Source organism: Primulina eburnea, chromosome 6 (genome assembly GCF_022965805.1).
Source record: "Primulina eburnea isolate SZY01 chromosome 6, ASM2296580v1, whole genome shotgun sequence".
NCBI lineage: Eukaryota > Viridiplantae > Streptophyta > Magnoliopsida > Lamiales > Gesneriaceae > Primulina > Primulina eburnea.
In genome coordinates this window covers 38832996-38855532 of record NC_133106.1, presented here as the reverse complement: position 1 = coordinate 38855532, position 22537 = coordinate 38832996, and the positions used below count along the sequence as shown (strand labels likewise).

Genomic DNA, 22537 nt, shown 5'->3' with positions numbered 1-22537 from the left:
ACGGATCTCTTATTTGAGTCATCCATGAAAAAATATTACTTTTATGCTAAAAGTATTATTTTTTATTGTGAATATGGGTAGGATTGACCCGTCTCACAGATTAAGATCCGTGAGACGGTCTCACATGAGACCTACTCAACATAATTTATACACTCTTATCAATGGGGTTGTCTATTAATTAAGAAAGCTATGATTTATGGTAAAATTAAACATCGAATATAATACTTTTACTCAGTAGATGATAGATTGAGCCCCACAAAAGCATTAATTGTCATTGACAATGTCCAAATCACAACCAATTACTGCAAATTGGTAACGCGTAGCAAATTGTTCAAGCGAACAAGTCAACGAGAATTTAAAAATATAGAAGATTTGATTCAAACTTCGGGTATAAACACCCACCAAACCAACAACATACATAATATTCTTGCTCCAAGAAACGTAGAAAAACTAATCAAACTTGACGTGACGATCAAAATCCACGGGAAAAAAATGGTTTCATTCAAAACAAAAATATTTGTAATCCTTCACATGATATTCTTCTTTTTCGCGGCATCTTTACACCAAGTAGACGCTGGGAGACCTATGGACATGGAGGATCAGGAAAGGCTCAGGAAACAAGTTACCTTACTCGCGGCTCTTCCACGAGGTCCAGTGCCACCATCTGCTGGTTCTCCGTGCACCTACATCCCTGGTCAGGGAAGCGGCGGCACTTGCCCTTTGAATGAAAAACACTTTGCTGGTGGCCGTGCCTCCCGTACGTGGCCAGCTTGGGCTTCCTTAAATCTTGGGTCGAGATCTTCTTGAATTTAACAATCTTGGGTCGAGATCTTCTTGAATTTAACAAGTGCTGAAGCTTGACAAAAAGATTCAGTTATTTAAGGGTTTTGTGGTCGATATACGGTCGTTTTTTTAAGGGTGACGAGCTTCATTTTTGTTTTTATTCTTTTAATATTTTCATTTAATTTGTTCATATGTATTTAGTTTGTATCATGCATCCAACAACTTTTGGTGGTTAATAAAGAGAAGATATTTTGTTGAACTCTTGAAGAGCGATCAAAAAGTTCAAATGGTTGAAGTAATAAAATTCCACATGTAAACAGTCTATTCATATTTTAGTAAATTGTGGAGATATTTAATTATCCATTGCCAATTCAATTAATTGATTTCTCCCCAGTAAAATAAGCAAATAATCTAAGAAATATACGCAACGAAACTAGGTTAGTTTCCAATTATATAAATTGATGACGTTGTTGTGATCATGTGCTCCGGTGCCATCATCAGTCCACATGTGTTAAGTATGAAGCGCGCGCGGTTCAAGGTTTGTAACAAAAATTCATAATTGAAGTAGCTCAAATTCCTCCGTGAAACAAGGCAGTTTCTCCATGAAAATAGGTCTGTATTTATTTCACACATACAGATGAGCTCAATTTATAAAGCTCATCTCTCTCGGTTTTATTCAACCCAAGCTCAAGAGATCAAATACATATGGAGAAGATATACATTGAGTGTTAAGTGTTTTCTTTTGTGAGTTGGAGAAATTGTTTTCTATGTAATACTCGGAGGTCGGAATGGTGAGAGTTTGACTGTTTTATTGTAAACATTTGTAATAACTCTTCATATTAAAAAAGATTTGCATTAGCTCCGTGGACGTATGCTATTTTGAGTTAATCACGTAAATCTTTGTGTCCATGCTGATTTTTTTATTCCCGAGTTTTTTTGGTACTATATTATCGTCATAATCGTCATTTCTTCGGCTTAATCTCATAAAAATGGTATCTGAGTATTGTTGTAAAATTTCTTTGAATTCCGAGCATACTATGTGGTTACAGCTTTGTTTGATCTTGCACATCAGAAAAGATTTTTTAGATTTTTTGCTAATGACTAGAGAAGCGATGGTCGGAGATGGTGGATCGGGACTGGGAATCAACAAGTTCGACGGAACAGATTTTTCGTTCTGACGTTTACGTATTAAACATTACGTGTATAGCAAGAAGTTGTATCAAACTTTATCAGGAAAGAAGACGGAAAATATGGAGGATGATAATTGTGAGTTCCTTGACAGACATGTGTTATGTGTAATACCATTGACCTAACGAAGAACATGACACAAAACTTGGTGGACGCAAAAACTACAAAAGAGATCATGTCCATTTTATCGGATATGTACGAGAAGCCATCAGCAAACAACAAAGAACATCTCATGACAAAGTTATTCAACTTTAAAAAGGAGAAGGTGCTTCAATGGCTAAAAACACATCAATTAGTTCAACACGATTGTTTCTCAACTAACATCGGTTGAAATTAATTATTCTGATGAGATTCATGCACTTATTCTTTTTGCGTCTTTACCAAATGTTTGGGACAATGTGGGTAGCGGTTAGCAACTTTATTGGAAAAAGAAAGTTATAACTCAGTTATGTCAGAAATCAAATTCTTGCTGAAGAAGTTCGCAGGATGGATTCAGGTGAATGGACATAATCAAGATCTGCTCTAAATCTCGAGAACAGAGGAAGGGACATGTGTGGCGAAAAGAGTTCGAACCGATGTTGTGGTAAGTCCATAGACGGTCAATATATCCAAAATTAACGATGATGCTTTCATTAAAAAGTTGAAAAACGTAATATTATATATATTTTAATAGTTTATTTAATATTTTAGAGAATATGGAGAACTTATAAATATATAAAAGTAACACAAAATTTTAACCGAAGTTAAATGAAATTGTATGATCAACGAAAACATTTAAGATATTGTTATTTACACTCCATTTTTTCTTAAAAAATACAATTGATATTTCTTTCTTTACTATAAAATATCTAATATGTTCGCAAATGATTTTTTAAAATATTGATATAAACATATATTCTTTTATACATTTTTCTTTTACTAAATGTAAGAAAATATAAAACTAATTCACAAAAACTTTTATAAGACCGTAATACGAGTCAATTTATGTGACAGATTTTCTACCCGACTTAACGCATGAAAAAAAATTGTTTTATGTCAAAATTACTATTTTCACTCAAGATATTAACTGATTCAACTCGTCTCGTGAAAATAGATCTGTGAGATCGTTTGATATTAAACTTACTCAAACTAATTTATGTAAATTAGTTTTATTGTTACTTTGAGCAATTTTTCATAAATACGTTGACAAATATTTTAATTAGACTATTGATTTCTAATATTATTTTAAGTATCATAATATATTTTTATAAAATAAAAATGGTGTTATTTTTTTGCCCAAAAATATAGTGTTGCAAATTTTAAGATAGTTTATTTCTTTTCAAATAAATATTTTTAATTATAATATTTATTTAATTCAATGAATGAAAAAAATTGTAAATATTTGTATGGTTTGTAATTATTGTGTGTGTCATTATAGAATTAATTTTGTCGAATAATTTTTTATTTAATGAATAATAGATATTTGTATTCTTATCTTTTAATGTAACAGCTTTAATTACATACATAAAAATATTAATATATTTTTATTTAATAATATTTCGAATTCAATACAGGTAAATAAATATTCGAGAAATAATTATGAATATTATTTATTTAAAAAAATAATTAATTGATGATATTGGAAATTGGAACATTATTAAATATAACATTAATTTACAATATTTATTTTATTGTTTAAAAATGAAGTTTTTGGGGAGAACATATACAAAAACAACTCTATTTATATATATCTCGATGTTTTCTTCCTTTCATTCAGAATAAAGTAGTATGATAAAAGCAAAATATTTTGATCACACAGCATTTCGTGTCAAGCAAAATAATTAAGTTGAATTAGTTGGCGGTCAAGGATGGGTTTCCTCGTTCTTATTTTGCGTCTAGTCATTGATTTCGACCAAGGGTGTCAAAGTCAAACGTTAATGTTTGTTTTTAATTTTTCTTTTATTCAATATTTATATGTTTCCTAACTAATTTCGACTTATTTGGTAAACGAGATATTTGGATCGGTAATTTATATACTGATCGAATTAGTTTTTTTATGAATTTGAAATAGGCGTATTCTTATATATTATATCGAAACTCTGAAATTCACATTTTAGGGACTGTTGTTTTAGTCCGTTGTTGCTCAAATTGCAGTCTTGGTCTGGTATTATTTTCTACCTATTTATTTTATCAATTATTATTTTCCAAATTATCAAATACCTTAAAAAAATTTGCCATAAAAAAAATTCCTTTTTAATCCCTAGAACGATTTTTTGAATTTCATCGTATGGTAATTGATTTTATTATTATTTTATGCTAGAGTATATGATGACTGGGAAGTTGGAAGATATTGATTTATAAAATAAATAGGTGAAAGAAGGTTTTCTCACCATTTTAAACTCTCTATTTTTGAAGATATAGGCAAATTCTGATGAAAAATTATCAAATTCCACCGAACATAAATTTTTCCGGTCAAAATGGGACAAAAATTGTCAAAAACTAAACTTATACGGCAAGCCTAGAGAGGACGAAATCGCCACTGGATAAACATAATAGAAAAAAAGAATTTCTCAAATTAAATTAATACACCAATTAAACATAAAATTTTCTGTAATATAATTATTTAATAAAACAAGCTTTGTGTAAAATACATATGATACTAATAATAATATACAGTGTTCCACGTATTTATCAACAGTTGATTAGCATAGACCCGGAAGCGGTGCGCCGGGGCCGTTTAACACGTGTATTATACTGACTAATTCATTCACAAGATTATGCCGATGTTTTCGTCAAATTATACTTTCACATTATAAATATAAAAGTATTTCCTTATTGCTTCCCATGTCCCAAACATATCGCAATTTCGGCATGTGTCACTAAAACTGCATAAATTGTTATTAGTAAAATAGGTATGCGTTAAATAGTCTAGTTTCTTTTCCATGAAAATTATAGAAAAAGGAGCTAGTTAAATCAGATATTCAGATGTACAGCAGAAATTATGTTTTCTAATCCACATGTCAAATAATTTTAAGAATACTTTTTTATGGACGGAGGACGTACCGCATAAGGTATCAGGTACGAGTCTCACATGTTGTATTAGATGTTTATACGTTAGGTAAATCGTCGTCTCCCTTGTATCTTTTTAAAAAAAAAGAAAAAGAAATGAGCTATAAGATCGAGTAAAAGCTTATTTATATATTTGTCGAGTAAAATGTATTGAATGTGTTAATTTCTTTAAATAATTATAAAGTATCGCAGTTCAAAAATCTCTTTTCGAAATTTGCAGGGTATATACATCATACTCCAATTCCAGGCTTATATAATATATACATACATGTTGACTTGTACATGCAACAGAGTAAACAAAATGATATCATGCAATCCAATAAAAAAATTCAGAACGAAAAAAACAATCAGGCTGTAAGGACTTTAATTCATTCCCATGTCCAAAATTTGATATTATGCAGCTTTCATTTCTCTCAAGTCATCATCAAGTTGATGAAACCATGAAATGCATATGTGCCGCCGTCACTAATGCCGGCCGCCAGAGCGAGACAGTGCACCATCGGCAAAGCTCTTCCATCTGATTGGTGGGCAGCCTCCACCACCAGAACCACCGGGGATGTTGGTGCAACCTGATGCGCCAGAGGGAGGGACTGGACCTCTTTCAAGTGAATTAATATTTATGCCCTTGAACTTTAAAACCTCCCAATGGTTATCTTGCAATAGTCTGCTTGGTTCGACACATAAAATTAAGAAGTGGAATACCGTAAGCAATATCAAAATGCAAGAGCGTCTCATTTTGTATGCAAATATGTGGAATTCCGCATTGGATAGCCAGCCGTATTTATATGGAAGGGGTGGGCAAAAAGTCTAATTTTAACAATAGAATGACGAATAGATCGAGGTCATTTTTAAGAAGAAAAATGTGAAATGCGATGCATAATTTTGCTGTCCTACGTTTGTTGGTTTTGACTGTAATTATGAAAATATTTCTTAGATGTTTTTTATTGACTCGAAATTATTCAAGTAATTCTTACTTTAAAAAAGGAGATATAAAACGTTAGGTAGACTCTACTTTCTCAATTGTGCGTGTCAAAATTATAAGGTTTCCACAAATTTGAAGTTGAGTTACTTGCTTGTCGACCCCAATCAGAAATGGAGGGCGCGATCTTAGAGTCAATTGAAGAACTTTGAATAGAAATAAACAATACATGAGATGAAATTATTTTTATTTTCCTAGGTAGGTTTAGATTTGGATTTTGGTTACCACTTTAATTTGTGAATGTGTGTGTAATATATAAGTATGTCGTAGACTGGTAGAATTGGCTGCGAATTGAATTTATAAATCAAATTTTTTGTAATTTTTATAAATCAGATTGCTAAACTCTTCTTTTGTTAATTGAATGGGTCTGTGTACTTGACACTTTATAACTCACTCATCAACACACATTATCATTTCCTTTTTTTCTTTTTTACTTTTTCTTAAAATATACTCCGACGCTTCAAATCTCGTCGCCGCTAACGTAATCGGGCCTCCAAAATTACCCTTAATCCTCGGTCCCCTCGCCTTCTCTACCACGTTCAGTGTTTTAACGGCAAAGCTTATTTATTTCTTCAATTTAATCCAGATATCAGAGCGGAGGCAATCGATCTGTTTCTTGTGTATTTTGTCTGGAAATTTCTGCTGTGATCAGAGCGACTGTTGTGAATCAATCCTTCTTTGGCTGTTTAGGTTGGTTTTTTGAAATTTCAGACGTTATTTATTCAACTATGCATCGACACAAAATTAGTTTTTTTTCTTTCGTATTTCGCATAAAATACTTTTAAAAAAAAATTCGTGGAGTTTTTTATTTATTTTTTTTTATCGAGGAAAAGATATGTTTAAATAGTATCATCTTTGTTTTTCATAACATGTCTGGATCCAAAATTTGTTGGAAAAACAGTCGTCAGAAATGATTTTCTTCCTTTTTGTTTGCAACTTACTTGGATTCAAATTAAAAACAAAGAAAATTCTAATATAATATCTTCTTTATTCGATTATCAGAAAAAGTTCAAAGAAGTATCCTTATCATGATTTGACACATATCGGAAAGCCAATTTTTTAAATTTAAAATGGTAGATAACAAAAACTTTGATATAGGTCTCTTTCTTTTGACGGGGACATTCTTTTCAACTTCGTACTTGTCTCGTGGTTAGCAATTTCATCAAAGTGAGGCATGTTAGTCATTTAAATTTTGTACTTCGTTATTAATTGCCATAAAATGCTCTAATTTATTCCGACATGTTCGAGGCATTTAAAACAAGTTGTGGCCTCCAATAAGATGTTGCTTGTGTTGATAATTCCCTCCTTGCCACATAATTGAAATTTAGGTTTCTATTATTTTCCTATATTTCCATGCTGGATCCTTCGAAGGACATGGGTTTCAAAACTTGACGTTTATTAGCAGCAAGAGAAAGTAATGGAGTAGGATTTGAAGTTATTTTGTAGTTGTATCACTTCGATATAAAATTTCCGAGAGTTGGATATATAAACTAGCACAATCTTCTCTATTAAACTAACTTTCGAGTTTGAGTTAGGTACAAATGTCAATTTTTTAACTCATTGTTCCAAAGAAAGAGTCGGGGATCGGATCAAGAGGTTGATAAAAATTGCAGATACGTAGATAATAAAATACCCCAAGGCCCAACCTTTGACTTTACTGTCAAGCAGCAAAAATAGTTCCTCAGAGATATGGTTGTCATTCACTCCATGCCTTGCCTTGTCGTTGGACATAAACATTAATTAAATGGTAATTTTTGTTACATATTTCAGAAATAGAATGCATGGAAGTTTAGATTGGGTTTTCCGTTCTAATAGTATGTTGAATTTTATAGTAGAAATAAAGTGAAAAGAGAATGCGACATAACATAATATTTATGTGATAATATCAAAGATATGTGATAATTTTTAAATAATATCGAATCTGATCGATTATTTGTATTAATTTCTCTCTCTGAATTTAGAATAGAATCATTATCTTCTAATAAATATAAAGTATCTTTGGATTAATATTGTAGTAGGAATAAGTAAATCAATGTCAAATCATATCAAAGATATGATACAATCTTAATAATATTAAATTTGATTCGTTGTGGTATTTATGGATGGATGCACAGAAAACTTCTTTGCTAAAATTTTCCATGGACGAAAAAATCAATCTTCCTTTTAAAATTGGAGACCTGGCTGAAGCAAGGACTTTCGAGGATGGTTTTCGCGGTGCATGGTTTCGATGCAAGGTATGGTATTGAATGTGAAGCACAAAATGTTCTGTTCTGATTCGTATTGAGTCTCCTTGTCATGTCTTCTGTCCTTCAGTAGTTTTGGTTAGTACTTTCAAGTTAAGACTCTGATACTTAGCTTTTCCGGGAACACATATTTTGATAGTCACGTTTGGATGCTTCAAAAGAAACGGAATCCATCCATTTTGATGATCGCATATATAGCACCTCTTACTTTCAAATACCATCTAAAAACTAACCTATTTTTGGTCTTATGAGTTATGTATGCTTCTAGTTCATTCCTTCAAGCATAAAAGACTATCCACTCCTTTGGACATTGGAAATAATGCGACTTTCTCTTTGAATATCGTTTCTTTGTTGCTTACATCTGGTTCTTTTTTTATTGTCATTTTCTCTCTTTGTTAGCTTGCTTTATAGTCTACGGGAACTGTGTTCTTTCCTTTAAAAGAGAGTAAACAAGAGGTTTTTGTTGCCAGAAACTGTAATTTTTTTAATTGATTGTATCTGCTTATGCTTTATCCCCTTAATGTAACAGGAACTACAACTGAAATGAGTTACACATTCGTGATTTGACCTCATACATTATGAGCCACAGATTAATAGCTCCTTTATAAGGCTTTTTTATTCTTAAGATATCTGAGATGTTATTTTTTCTGCAATTCAAATGTAGGTAGGACTTTTCTGCTCAATGTTATGCATCATTTCACTCAAGGATGTTTGTTTTCCTTAGGATTTTATTACTTTTATAATGGTTAATGGATTCCGTCATAAGTAGAAACTTGTCCAACTCCAGCATTAGAAATCCTAAAATTAAGTTTATTTAAGATTTTGATGGTTGTGTCTGTAAAATTTTGAATAGTCCTCATATTTGTTGATTGGATGATGCTTGTTATTTATATTATGCTCTCAACCTTCGATTTAAAAAGTTTGAGCTAAATTCTTGTAGCATGAATTAAGAAAATGTTGCAACTGTTTTGGGTGTTGCTTCCACTTTTGCTCTTCTGGTTGTGTTTGGTCTGAAATTCTTTTCCATTCAGTTGTCTTCTATTGAACAATGTTGACCAGATGCAAGTTATAATTTGCAAAGCCACACCACTCTTTTCTGCTATTCACATAGTTTCAATTTTCTTTATCAGATTATAGAGATCTCCACGAGAGAAGGGAATATTGGGCATGTCTCAGAATATTATGACTTCCCTGATGAAAGTTAGTATTTACACACTTTTATTGACATATATTTTCTCCTTGGAGCAGATTTTATGTAATGCGTCATAAGTGTTTACGCCTTACTTTTTGTTTCCGCTGGAGGAGTAATTTTGATGGTGATAAATGTACTATTATTGTAGTGTTTCATGATTATGTGGGGAGGAATTTATTGATTTCTATTTTTATCATTGGAGCTGTCATTTTGGAAATTTCACTACCTTCAGATCTATAATACCCATCGAGTCCTGAAGTGTGACCAGCCAGGCGCTTATGTGTCTGCGCAGAGCTGAATCGAGAAATGTTGGATGAAAAATATTCAATATGACTATGTTCAATATATCATTGTGTGTGCTCCGCTCAGGTGATAAGCAGACATGACTACTTTTCAATTTCCAATCGCAGAACAGGAATGGACTGAACTATATCAGATGACTCCTTCTCAAGCGGAGAGTACAAGAGAAAGAAAAATCGAATTGATGTTACGGCCACCCTACCCACCCATCTACCGTAAAAGCCAAATGCCCCCTGTCAGTGAGATTTCAGAGGTGACAGTGATTGTTGATGATGCATGGAAGGTCGGGCATTTAGTGGACTGGTGGACTACTAATTGTTATTGGTCCGGGAGAATTGTGAGGTTATTTGGCAATTGCAAGGCCATGGTAATAATTGCTGATGTTTTTTTTTTCATGGGCTTGGCTTATGATGAAATTTTATTTCCATTACCAACTGATCCAAGAATTTCTTGGGGGTGAAGTATAAAAGCATTTATTTGAGGTTAAGGGCTAAAATATTTTTTCATTAAGTTTTAATAGATTTTATGGTTTTCTTTTATTGTTAATGCACTAATCACTAACTAATGTTTCTATTCTGGTTACTGTAACTTTAGGTTATGCTGAAACAACCACCACTCGGTGAAGGTGAAACCTATAAAGTTCTTTTAAAGGATGTACGCCCGTCTCTAGATTGGTCTCCTGATCGTGGTTGGACTGTGCCACCTCAGGTTTGTTACTTTTGGACTGCCTATTTTTATTGAAGCGTAAGTTGAGTCTGACATTAGAATTTAACTTTTGCATTGCTTGATCAATTCAGATTCGCAGCGGCTTAATTTTAGTGAACTTTTATCGTTTCCTATGTCTGTGTCAATGAATCTTATATTGTTTTTTTCCTTATGTTGTTTCCACTTTCCACGTATAATTCTTATAGAAACTCGAGTAATGTGAATAGAAGCACATTTACAGCTCTTTATTTTCTTGTTTATGGATTCATTTCAGCTTTTTTTGCTTCTGTATGTTTCATTTTTGGCTTTTAATCTTTTGAAAAAGCTCTATTCCCAGTTTCAATTTTTAAATTGGTCCCTTATCCTTTATCTTGTATTGTAAATGATAGTTCTGTCACGCTGTTCAATTTTGGGAGAATGACATGAAATAATGTTGTGATAAAGTATCATTTCTTGGTTTTTTTTAAATATATCATTTTTGCTCTTTGATTGATCCAATCGCTGCTTCTGATAGCTCAAGTCTTTGGGAGGTGTGCAACCGTGTTATATTATGTCGTCATGCTCAGTTTACCCCTTTGTAGCTTCTTGAAGTATGTATTTGTTTTCTGAGCATTGCAGGGTGGGAAAAACGGTCGTGTTTGTGCTCGGATTATCGAACCTCTAAATCAAGGTAAGATCACCCATCCAGAATCATTTTTGCCAGTAAAACGTAACCATATCAGAAAGATTTAGTTTGTTAGATGTATTTTGTTTTAAAAATATTAACCTAAACAAATTTGACACGGGTGTCTTTGACTTTGACCACAACACTTAAACCAAGAAAGTTGAGGTCCTTTCATTGTTCTGCTGATTTCCTAGATACAGAATTTGGAGGTCAAATTTAACAAGAATCTGATTATGTTGGGGTCTTAAACAGTGAGGACTTCACTCTGGTTATGACCGCTGTCACTGTTGAGTCTCAACTAACTGAACATAAAATTTCAGTAGATGGTTTTGTCCACATTTGTCTGTCGACTTATCCTTCTCTGTCACCCATCTGATGTTGCTAGAAACCGCGTTTCTCTTCTTTGAAAACCATAATCATTCTAAATGTTGATGCACAAATCTGATATCTGGAAGTCATCTCTTCATTTTAGTCTTGAGAATGCGTAAAGAATGCTAGGAGTCACCTATGTTGAGAAGGTTGTTCTAACTCTCTTCTGTACGAGGCACATTAGTATGTTTAAAACAGAACTTCAATATTTAGTTTGATTACCTCTTTGGTGTATTCCAAGAGTAGTGAGTTTCGTAGCCCTTATTTCTGGTGGTGTTTCTGTATCCGGTAGGACTTTACTTGGGTGGTGAGCTAATTTACTTTTGTTATTTTTCATCGTTGCATTCCGTCCTGTATCATAATTTTAACATTAAGAGCTTTAAAAAAAACACACACTCACATGTTAAAAGAAAATTTATAAAATAATCTCGGTCAACTATTTAATTAAAAAAAATATACATGAGCAGATCATTTTTTTAATTAAATAGTTGACGGTAAAGTTAAAAAACAAAATACACGTACATATTGGACTCAAGTTTCACACGAGCCATTTGATCTCACGTTACTAGATTTGTGGAATCGTATTATGCTATCTGCTTTCGTACTCTAATCTGGATTTTAATGCTTCCATTTTCTAAAGCCCACGAAGCACGTCAAGAAACCGTGCCTGGCAATAAAAAAGATGAATCAGAGGACAGAAAAACATCGGATATGCAGACACGAGGTTCCGAAGTCAGAAGAACGCTAGAACAACCCCAAGTTCCCTATAAGAACCATGGAGCTGGTGGAGGTGTCATCCAAACACAAGGTTCTGAAGACAGAAGAACATCAGAAATACCCCCAGTTCCCCAAAAGAACCATGAAGCTGGTGGCGCGGTTGCCCTCAACTCCGTGGTGAACGATACATTAGAGGCTGCAATAATGGACTTGGAAGAACTTGTAAATAAGGTCAAATGGATACAGAAAATTTTAGAACAGGGGGTTTCTCTTCGTGATGGTGTGAAGCCTGAATGGGAGTTTGTGGATCAGTCTCCCGCTTCTTCAGCTCCTAAGTAAATTTCTCTTTTATATGGTGGTGAAAATTTCAAGAATTCTCTGTAAACTTTAAAGTTCGATTTTTTGTCCCGTAAACGTCTAGCCGGTTAAATGATTTTTTTTTGTTTTGGCATAAATGTTAAAAGTTTTAAGGTTAGACCATTATCTACCGCCTAAGCAGCGTTTTTTAAAATACTGATGTTTATGAATATATTTATTCAAAGCATGAAATCTTGCGTTACATAAATTTTTTTTTCCCAATATCTCAATTTGTCATTGGTGTACTTTATCTAATTTTTAATTAATAATTCATAACTTTAGATGCTTGGACATCGTTTGATTCATGTAATATAATAAGTAAATGAAATATGATAAGAGTGATTATAAGAATAAATAATACATTATGATAAATTATATGATGTTTGACGTGATTTTAACTTATTTGATTATTTTTGTTAATTATATTATGATTATTAAAATACCTTCATCATATATTAATTACTAAATATATTGTTAAAATGATTGAATAAATAAATAAAATTTCTAGAATTAATTTATTTAAAGAATTATAAAAAAATTAAAATATTATATTTATTATTAAATTTTTATTAATTTCAAATTCTGAAAACAATTAAAAAATCTATTAATATATAAAAAATAATTAAAATTTGATAATAACATAAATATGCATTTATTGTGTAATTAAAATATTAATACAAAGTTGAATATTAAATAATGATTAAAAACAATTATAATATTAGGAATAAAAATAATATTATAATAATAATAAAAATATGATCAATAATAATTAAATTATTTATAATATTAGTCCAATTAAAAATTATATTTAAATATTATTAAATTTGTTGAATTTATAATTATTTTAAACAATCCAAAAGGAAAATTTAAATTAATCAAGCACAATCCCTTGTCCCCAAAGGATTATATAATTATTAATAAGAGGATAATAATATATATAGTGCGGGCCGGATGTGGGCTGAACGAGGCCTATCACAATTTTAATCATTCACACCAAACACATGATAAGTGAAAGATTAATAATCAATCATCCTTTATCATGTACACCAAACAATGCCTTGAAGTATAAATTAGAGCACTTCTAATTTTAATTGTTGTTATTTTTATTTAATTTATATAATATATTAATTCATATTAATAATACTAATAAATACTAATGATCGTATAGTTTTACATCGAATGAAAATAAAATAATTTATTTTAGCCAATAACAATCTATGTTTATGTAATAAAAAAGTATGGAAAACTTTTTAAAAATCATATAATATTTTAATTTATGATAGCACTAGTCACTATTTATCATTATTTTAGGAAAATAATATAATATTTTAATAAACTAAAGTTGGTAATAATTTGAAGTCACTCGTGCCTAATTGATAGTGTTTATTATACGTAAAAATTGGTAACAATAATCGTTTTGAAATAGAATTTATTTATTTATGAAAGAAGAAATATAGACTGAACTTGTCTATATATATTTCTTACTGCTGCTTAATTAAACAGTTGAGAAGCTGCTCTCTGTACGTTATTTTCAAATCAAACAGTTGAGAAGCTCACATGAACCAAGCTTTTTTTCTACAGAAAATAATTTCACAAGAAATCCGCGTAATCCTTCACCCTTTTCTATCCATTTCTTCCTTCTTTCTCTTAATATAAACCTGTCAAATAGACGCATATTCAACGTCTCATTGATCCCTTTTCACTCAAGAAATCAAGTACGTGCGAATAATATCAAGAAAAACACCAAAATCCAGAAAGGATAATCAAGAACACGAAGATGGAACACAAAGAGAAAGGAGCTGAAGATGATTCGGCCGGAAATAATCAGTATCCTCTTGACTCAAACTGCTACGAAATTCTTGATGAAATCGGGAGAGGAGTTAGTGCAATTGTGTACAAAGCAATATGCATTCCATTAAACTCTTCAGTTGTCGCCATTAAAGCCATCGATTTGGAAAAAGCGAGAGCGGATTTGGATAGCGTAAGACGCGAATCCAAGATTATGACGCTTCTGTGCCACCCAAATATCCTCAGAGCTCACTGTTCCTTCACTGTAGAAAGCCAACTTTGGGTGGTGATGCCGTTCATTTCCTGTGGTTCTCTACAGTCGATTATTTCTTCTTCATTCCCTGACGGATTGCCCGAGCCCTGCATCGCGACGGTTCTTAAAGAAACTTTGAGTGCCTTATCATATCTACACGGGCAAGGCCATTTGCATAGAGATATTAAGGCAGGAAACATCCTTGTCGATTCGAATGGATCGGTCAAGTTAGCGGATTTCGGGGTTTCGGCCTCGGTTTACGAGTGGAATTCTTCGTCTATGATGTTAACTGATGTGGCCGGGACGCCGTACTGGATGGCACCTGAGGTTATACATTCACACACAGGGTACAGTTTTAAGGCTGATATATGGTCTTTTGGTATCACCGCAATGGAGTTGGCACATGGGAGGCCTCCACTGTCTCATCTACCACCTTTTAAATCGTTGATCATGAAAATTACGAAGAGGTTTCGGTTTTCTGATCATTACGAGCAGGGCAAAGATGGAAAGGCAAAGAAATTTTCGAAATATTTCAAAGACATGGTTGGTTTATGCCTTGACCAGGACCCTTCAAAGAGGCCATCTGCGGAGAAGTTACTGAAGCATTCTTTTTTCAAGAATTGTAAGGGGAATGATTTCTTGGCGAAGAACGTGTTGCAGGGATTGGCAAGTGTTGAAAAAAGGTACAAAGTGGGAAAGATGCAGAGTGTTTTTTCACTGAATAAAAGCGACGAGGACGACGAGGACGACGTAAATGTAGGTGATATTTCGCTTGAAAATGGGAAGCAGAGAAGGATCAGTGGGTGGAACTTTAATGAAGAAGGGTTTGAATTGGAGCCTGTTTTCAAGAACTGTATAGAAGGTGATCAAAGAGGTGTGAAACAGGTGAGTTTTGAAGTAGAAACAATGCTTCAAGAAAATAGATCGAATTTCGATGGGGGCCAAAATGATGGCTGTGTTGACAAGGAAGTTGTTATGGACAGTTTGCTTCTTTTGAAGAAGAATTTGGATTGTCAAATGCAAGAGGTTCTGCAGATGATGGCATTGATGTCTGGGGAAGAGAGTGTAGAGATGATGGGGGTCAGCAGGGAAGAGCAGATGATGCAGGAGATTGAGGAGTTGAGAATGGAGGTGGAGAATGAGAAGAAGAAGAGGTTTGCATTCGAGATGGAATTGGAGTTTCTGAAATCGCAGCTCCTAAGGAAGTAGTTAAACATATGGTGTAAATCTTAGATAGTTTGGGATACGACATATATTTTTGGTGAATGTAAGAAAGGATAGTTTACCTTTAGTTGCTGTGACTTCACTTGATGGTTTATCATCGTTAATGTCTATTTCTTCATTGAGATAGCCCCTATGATTTGGGTATAAATGGGCCTTATTCTTCAGCTTAGCCCTTGCTATTCTACCACAGTATCATTTCTATGCCACTTCATATTATTATTATTATTATTATTATTAATAAATAAACTCTGAATTAAAGCAAGCTAGGGAACGATTCTTTTCCAAAGGGGAGGGAAATATTTCTGTGTTCTGCCTTTTTCTTTAATTAAAAAAGAGAGAAAATGCGCTTTCAAGCTAATTAATTAATTGTGCCTTTGTTTTTATTTATGTTTTGCTATTTGCAAATGTAGTTACTATTTACTATAGTCTACCTAATTTATTTCCAGAGAAAGAAAAAGGAAAGGAAAATGGAAATTTTAACAATGCATGAAACAGCGGAAAGCATTAGTTATAACAATATATCATGCTATAAATCAAAGTCAGAAGAATTAGGTGAAAGGAAATTATATTTAATAAAGGGGATCTACTAAGCTCATAATATATACTTATGAAATTATATATAAAATTTAAGGATTGTTTTCAATCATCGAAACATCAACTTATATGTAAGATTAACTACCCACATGATAAAATCTTTCTCTGACATAATTATTCTTTGTGGTCGCCGCTAGCTTCTTAATTATGTGCCAGATAAATTGTGAATGATTTTATGCATACAGAAATATTTTTTTTAAAAAGTTTAAATTATATGTTTTATTTTTTTAAAAAAGAAAAATTTAAAACCATGAAGGCAATACCTGCAAAATGGCAGTATTACCTTAAAAAAGTGAAAGTAGAAGTAGCCTAGGATGGAATCACTCCATTGGCCACCAGTCATTCACAAAATCTGAGCTAAATAGGGCACAATCTTTTGTATGTTCGTGGGTTCTGAGAAAAGGTTACTCTCTTTTGAGTTAGAAAATGGCAAGCAAATCTTGGTCACTGAGATATACTTTTCTCTTGTGATCTAGCCAAGGTGTTTGTATTACAAATATTCTCCAAACGACAAAGATTTTTGAATGAATTTTGGGTGTCAGGGAACAACGTGAATATCTACTTATTAGTAATCATTGCGATTCATATAATTCGCAGTTTTGGCTCGCATTCATCATAATAAAGTTGTCAAGTATCCTCCATTCCTCCTCAACATATGATATAAATAAATCTTGACTAGAATTGAACCATGCACCTAAAACCCTCAAATCTAACACACACACATATCCCAAAAGAAATAAATGCTTCTTTTTGAAATGACAATCCTGATAACATACAAATTGACAGGCAAAAAAGCTCTGAGCTAGCTGAGAACATACATAACAAGCAATATGCCTTTAATTATTTCTATCATCTAATTAAGGTGGGGACCATTCCACTGATCAACACATTCAATAAATGATCTCAAGTCTATACACACACACACACACATACGATGGTAATTGTATCACTCATAAAAACTGTGTGGATGATTATTACTTGAACAAATCCACAGAACTCAAATGTCATTTATTCTCCCAAATTCAGACCGTAGCACGCTTCGATTAACGATGGAGTTTCCCATCTGAAGTTTATATACTTTTTCAAAACTTGTGTATCTTCAATCCACTGTTAAACTTTAGCAACGGCGTTTGAAGTTTTTTCATTCGCTATTCAAAAAAGTGTTGCAATTTAAAATGTTAAACAACTATATATGTTTGACATTCTAATTAAGCATGAGATTCGTTGCCTAAAAGTCCATGCTATGGATAAAAACTAAGCAAAAATGTAACCAGGAATAAGGACATACACTAGATGTGTTTCCGGAAATGGCATAACTTGGGAGGACGAGGTTGTACAATTAGTGATCAGTAGTGGCCAAACATAGGGAACATGCACTGCCTAATTCCATCCAATCACATTCTCGTTTGCTGGTTTAGAATTTGATGCGCTCTGTAAATTACTCATCACACCATCTGATCAGTACTGTTACAAGTCCTCTAAAATAATGATATTTAATTTTAAAGAATATTCCAACCTATATTTACAAACAGTAATTATGATAGTGCTTTCAATGTGGCACAAGGGTCACTCTAAAATAAGTTACTGAAGAGTTAGAAGTGCGTAGTTCAGAAGTCCCAAAAAAAATTAAAAGATCGCTAGCCTTTTTTTTAAAAAAAGAAAGATTTACTAGCTATGATTTATTATAGCAGATTAAATTGAAAAAAAAAAATTAAAATTTAGGTTTTCCTAGTATGTTTTAGGGAAAAAAAATTCCTTGTTTTTCTTAATTAAGTTTCCGGTGCTAACAAGGTTATAATATCTCTCACGCAGTATATACCCACACTGACCCGCTACCTTTCTCTATTTATATCACGATCATCACTTCAGATTATTGCCGAGTGATTCTTCCTTCTGTCAGTGTAGCCTTTTGACACTTCGCACATTCACAATTCTACATACACAGATAATGGAGCGATCAAGAATCTGTATGGGCAGAAATACGAAGCAGCAACAAAGAAACAATATCAACAATAGTACTACACAAAGAATCCAAGAAATGAACGTTTACAAGTTCAAGGGAAAATGGGATATTTGCCACGAGTTCAAGAACCATAAAAATGCTGAGGATAGCTCAGTTGGAGCTGGATTTTCATGGCCTCCAAGATGTTATTCATGCAATTTCTGCCGAAGGGAATTTAGATCTGCTCAAGCTCTAGGGGGACACATGAACGTTCACAGAAGGGACCGAGCAAGATTGAGGCAATTTTCTCCACCGAAGATTATCCAAAATCTAGATCCTAACCCTAGCTTGAATCAAAACCCTAGTTTGATGTCATCTCACTGGACAAGGTTCCCTCATTACACTTCTCCATTACCTCCATTCTTCCCTTCTTCACATTCCCGTTTCTCTTCATGTTTAAACAGTAATCATGCTAGTATTGAGAGGTCGAGGGAGGAAGGTGTTTTGTTTGAGAACTTGATGAAGCCGAGCGCAGGGGATTTGATGATGATGGAGAGTCAGAAAGCCTTTAACAGTGTCGAAAAGTTTGGCTCATCTGTTTGTGAAAAAGGGTGTGAAAATGTGAAGAAATATTTGGTGAGATTGGACCTGGAGATTGGCTTGATTAGTCAGTACTCTCATGCGGAACTGGATTTGGAACTTCGACTAGGGTACACTTAAAAAAAAAAAATCTCTGATATATATATCATGATTTCTCTTGAGCATATTATATTTTTAGGTGTATGATGCTTTTCGTTTACGAATCTAAAGAAACACGAAGATTTGCTAAGCTAAGTTCTTTTGGGTGTACGTATATCCTATTATAAATCCCGAAACATCACATTGGTTTATTGATTAGTTTTAAACAATAAAAACTATATTTGAAATCTATTTATTTCAAATCCATCTTTCCAAATACAAACTTAAAGAATTCAAATAACAATTTAATATTTTTCTCTAAAAAAGAAAAATATTCAGTATTAGAACTAATTATTTGGTAGTCTAGGTGATTTTAATATGCATTATGGGCCAGTGGGGATTGATGACATCCCCAAAATGGGATTGTATGCATGTTCCCGACAAGTTCTTGGTGTCAAATGGCATGATGACATTTCCTAAAATGGAAGCGAATGAAATGAAATATTTTGGTCAGTTTCAAAAGCATTACAGAGAATTGAAAGAGAAAGAACTGTCTTCATTCTTTCCCAATTTAGGAATCAAGCACCTCATTTGAATACTTCCAAACGACCCCTTGCAGGCCTAATGGTTCAAAATTTATGCTCTATTGATCATTTTATTATATTTAAATCCCATCACTCAAATGGACGAAGGTTTAAGGAATAATTATAATTAAATTAGTGTGTATTATATATAAAAAAGTAATTGTTCTGTTTTTAAAATTTGATTGACAATATTAAGTTGCATTTGGATTGATGAATTTTAAATGTATTTTTGTAATTTTTAGAAAAGTAAGATCGATATAAACTTCAAATTCACTACTTTCATGTTTATATAATGTTTCATGTTAATGGGGATAAATTTTAAATTCATCTGAATTTCTTCTTTTACATATGCATCATGTACGGATAATGAGGTAATATATATATATACAGAGACGGATCTACGCTAGGGCTGTACTAAGCTGTAGCCCAGCCCATTTTTTTTTATTTAGCGACGGTTTTAGCGACGGTTTTGTGAAAACCGTCGCTACTTTTGCGACGGTTTTAGTAAACCTGTCGCCGATGGGGATCGGCGACAGTTTTATCAAAAACCGTCGCAAATATTAGCGACGGTTATTGCTAAAATCGTCGCTAAATTATTAAAAAATAAAAAAAAGTGGATCGGCGGTTTTAATTAGCGACGGTTTATTCAATAGAACATCATTACCACTTTGATGTTTTTAATGCAGCAATAGATTTCATTTTGATGGAGTTAAATACTCGGTTCAATGAGTAATCGGTGAAACTTCTTTCTCTTAGTATAGCTTTAGATCCTAAAAATTCATTTGACTCATTTAACAGTGATGATATTTGCAAGCTTGCGAAGAAGTTTTATCCTGGAGATTTCACAGATCAAGAAATTGTTGTTTTGAAGTATGAATTGATACATTTATAAACTCGATGTGATGCAGAATTTAAAGGTTTCTACACTTGTTGAGTTGTGTCAGCAATTGACCGAGAGTTGACGGTCAAGTGTTTATGTTATGTTGACTAGATTGATTCATCTTGTTTTGACATTATCTGTGTCTACTGCCACTATTGAACGGGCTTTTTCAGCAATGAAGCATGTGAAGACGGAACTTCGCAATAAAATGGAGGATGACTTTCTTGCCGATTGTTTGACACTCTATATTGAACGAGATTTAGCTAAACATATTGATGTAAATTCTATTATTGATGAATTTTATGTTTTAAAATCACGTAAGGCACAACTTCGTTGAACGATATGATGTACTTTTTTTTTAATAATATATAACTTATCATATTGAGTTCAAGCCCACCCCAACTCTTATTCCTGGATCCGTCCCTGTATATATACCACCATTTAAGTTACTCATCTATAAAAATTTCTAAATCCATGAAACATGGCTGCCCGGAGTTTTATTTTTGTTGGGACAAAATCTTTATATTGTTAGGTCGTAGATATAGCTTAGAAACAAATAATAATTAATTTCGTCGTTGCAGGAGGTATTTATTTTGAGATCACTAAATCTAATTCATTAATACATACAGGCAAATGAATGTCTTGTCACACTAGCCCTTCAACTCAGATAGATAGCAGCTTTGACCAAAGACGATAGGGAAAAGTTGGTCTTCAAGTACAAGAATGTTGTCGATCAATCGAAGAATCGACGTCACGTTTCGTACCCCAATCGTTAAAATATATAAAACCCCACTCTATAATAAAACATACATTTTTCTAATTAAAATATACACATTCTAGATGGGCACGATTAAAAAGGTCGTGAGTGTCGCTTCGAAACCCACTCGATCAATACGAAAATTAAATATTTGAAATATTAACAAAAAAAATTAAATTCAATATTGTGCACATGATTCGATAATGTGATGGGGTCTTGCGAAATTTAATAAGCTTACACGCGAAGTTTACGTTTATGATTTACTTAAAATATACAATATAACGTGCACTTTCCAACTAACATAATTTTAATAAGAGCTAAAAATTTCATAATTAATAATTTTTTTATACAAGAAATGGTCAAAAAATTTGATAGTCATGTCGCTTGTTAAGCTAAACGCGTGATTTGGCCGTCTATTGGTTTTTCTCTCGTAACAAGGTGACAAATGTTTAATGCCGATCGAGAACTGAAGTTGAAAAAATCCCATGCATGTGTTTCGTCCATTTAATTATTCTTTTACTATGAGATGCATGACTTATATATATACTTAATATAATTATTAAGTTCATGAAGTACTACTCGAGGAAGTTTGATTTGACTTTTAATTTATCGTTTAATTTTGTGGCCCAGCAAAATACAAAATGATTATAAGTATCATGTGTACGCTAAATCAAATATATCGACAATAATTACATGAAAATCTATCCAAATTAATAAAGCAATAAATTACATCTGCACGTAACAAATTGTCTTATTTTTTTATGGATGTCCTTTTAGAGTAAAAAGAAAAGGATTTATATATATCTATTGTGGATGTGCATGCATACATATATTTCGATGCAACGCAATCTACAATTATATGTGTGTATATATATATATATATATATATATATATATATATATATATATATATATAGTAATTGTAGCTCAAAGTAAAAAAAAAAAAAAAAACACACACACACACACACATTTAAATCTCTCTTTCCATTTAATAAATCTCTTTTTTCGTTTAACTAAACAAACATTAGAATTGTAACTTTTCATGAATACGATATTTTTTCCTCAAGTCATCTGCTGAAAAATTTCCTAAAAGATTATACTCAATATGGTTCTATACGTCTAGCCCCTGCCTAGATATAAATTAAAACAAGTCTCGTGTGTATGCAACAACTAAATTGTAAAACTTTGTATAAAAAACGTTATTTGAGTAATTTAATAAAGATATACCACCAAAATTCAAACTCTCGAGTCTTTTTTGCCTTAATATATAGTTATATCGATAAATTAATAAG

The 22537-nt window shown here is 32.5% G+C and overlaps 3 protein-coding genes across 6 annotated transcripts; all 3 read left to right on the top strand.

The window, feature by feature from the left end:
* Positions 1-6399: 6399 nt before the first annotated feature.
* LOC140835197 (uncharacterized) lies at positions 6400-12699 on the top strand. 4 transcript variants are annotated; one of them, XM_073200641.1, is made up of 7 exons: positions 6400-6688; positions 8113-8232; positions 9372-9441; positions 9844-10100; positions 10328-10441; positions 11057-11108; positions 12112-12697. In XM_073200641.1, the coding sequence occupies exons 2-7, from the start codon at positions 8137-8139 to the stop codon at positions 12525-12527; spliced, it is 1005 nt and encodes a 334-aa protein (XP_073056742.1). In that variant the 5' UTR covers positions 6400-6688; positions 8113-8136; the 3' UTR covers positions 12528-12697. The 4 variants fall into 4 exon arrangements, with proteins under 4 accessions (XP_073056742.1, XP_073056741.1, XP_073056743.1 ...); XM_073200640.1 differs by lacking the exon at positions 6400-6688 and adding an exon at positions 7568-7745 and having other exon boundaries at positions 12112-12698; XM_073200642.1 differs by lacking the exon at positions 6400-6688 and having other exon boundaries at positions 12112-12698.
* A 1510-nt stretch (positions 12700-14209) lies between these two features.
* LOC140833637 (serine/threonine-protein kinase BLUS1) lies at positions 14210-16034 on the top strand. Its single transcript, XM_073197965.1, has one exon. The coding sequence runs from the start codon at positions 14323-14325 to the stop codon at positions 15793-15795; it is 1473 nt and encodes a 490-aa protein (XP_073054066.1). The 5' UTR covers positions 14210-14322; the 3' UTR covers positions 15796-16034.
* A 2264-nt stretch (positions 16035-18298) lies between these two features.
* LOC140833636 (transcriptional regulator SUPERMAN-like) lies at positions 18299-19135 on the top strand. Its single transcript, XM_073197964.1, has one exon. It carries the CDS (start codon positions 18353-18355, stop codon positions 19064-19066), a length of 714 nt encoding a protein of 237 aa, XP_073054065.1. The 5' UTR covers positions 18299-18352; the 3' UTR covers positions 19067-19135.
* The last annotated feature ends 3402 nt before the right edge of the window (positions 19136-22537 follow it).

What these genes read in the sequence shown, in the direction of transcription:
- LOC140835197 (XM_073200640.1), top strand. An exon ending in GTTGGACTGTGCCACCTCAG is followed by an intron (nt 10,442 to 11,056) that starts GTTTGTTACTTT and finishes TGAGCATTGCAG; the next exon opens with GGTGGGAAAAACGGTCGTGT. An exon ending in TATCGAACCTCTAAATCAAG is followed by an intron (nt 11,109 to 12,111) that starts GTAAGATCACCC and finishes CATTTTCTAAAG; the next exon opens with CCCACGAAGCACGTCAAGAA.
- LOC140833637 (XM_073197965.1), top strand. Translation starts at nt 14,323, where the DNA reads ATGGAACACAAAGAGAAAGGAGCTGAAGATGATTCGGCCGGAAATAAT.
- LOC140833636 (XM_073197964.1), top strand. Translation starts at nt 18,353, where the DNA reads ATGGAGCGATCAAGAATCTGTATGGGCAGAAATACGAAGCAGCAACAA.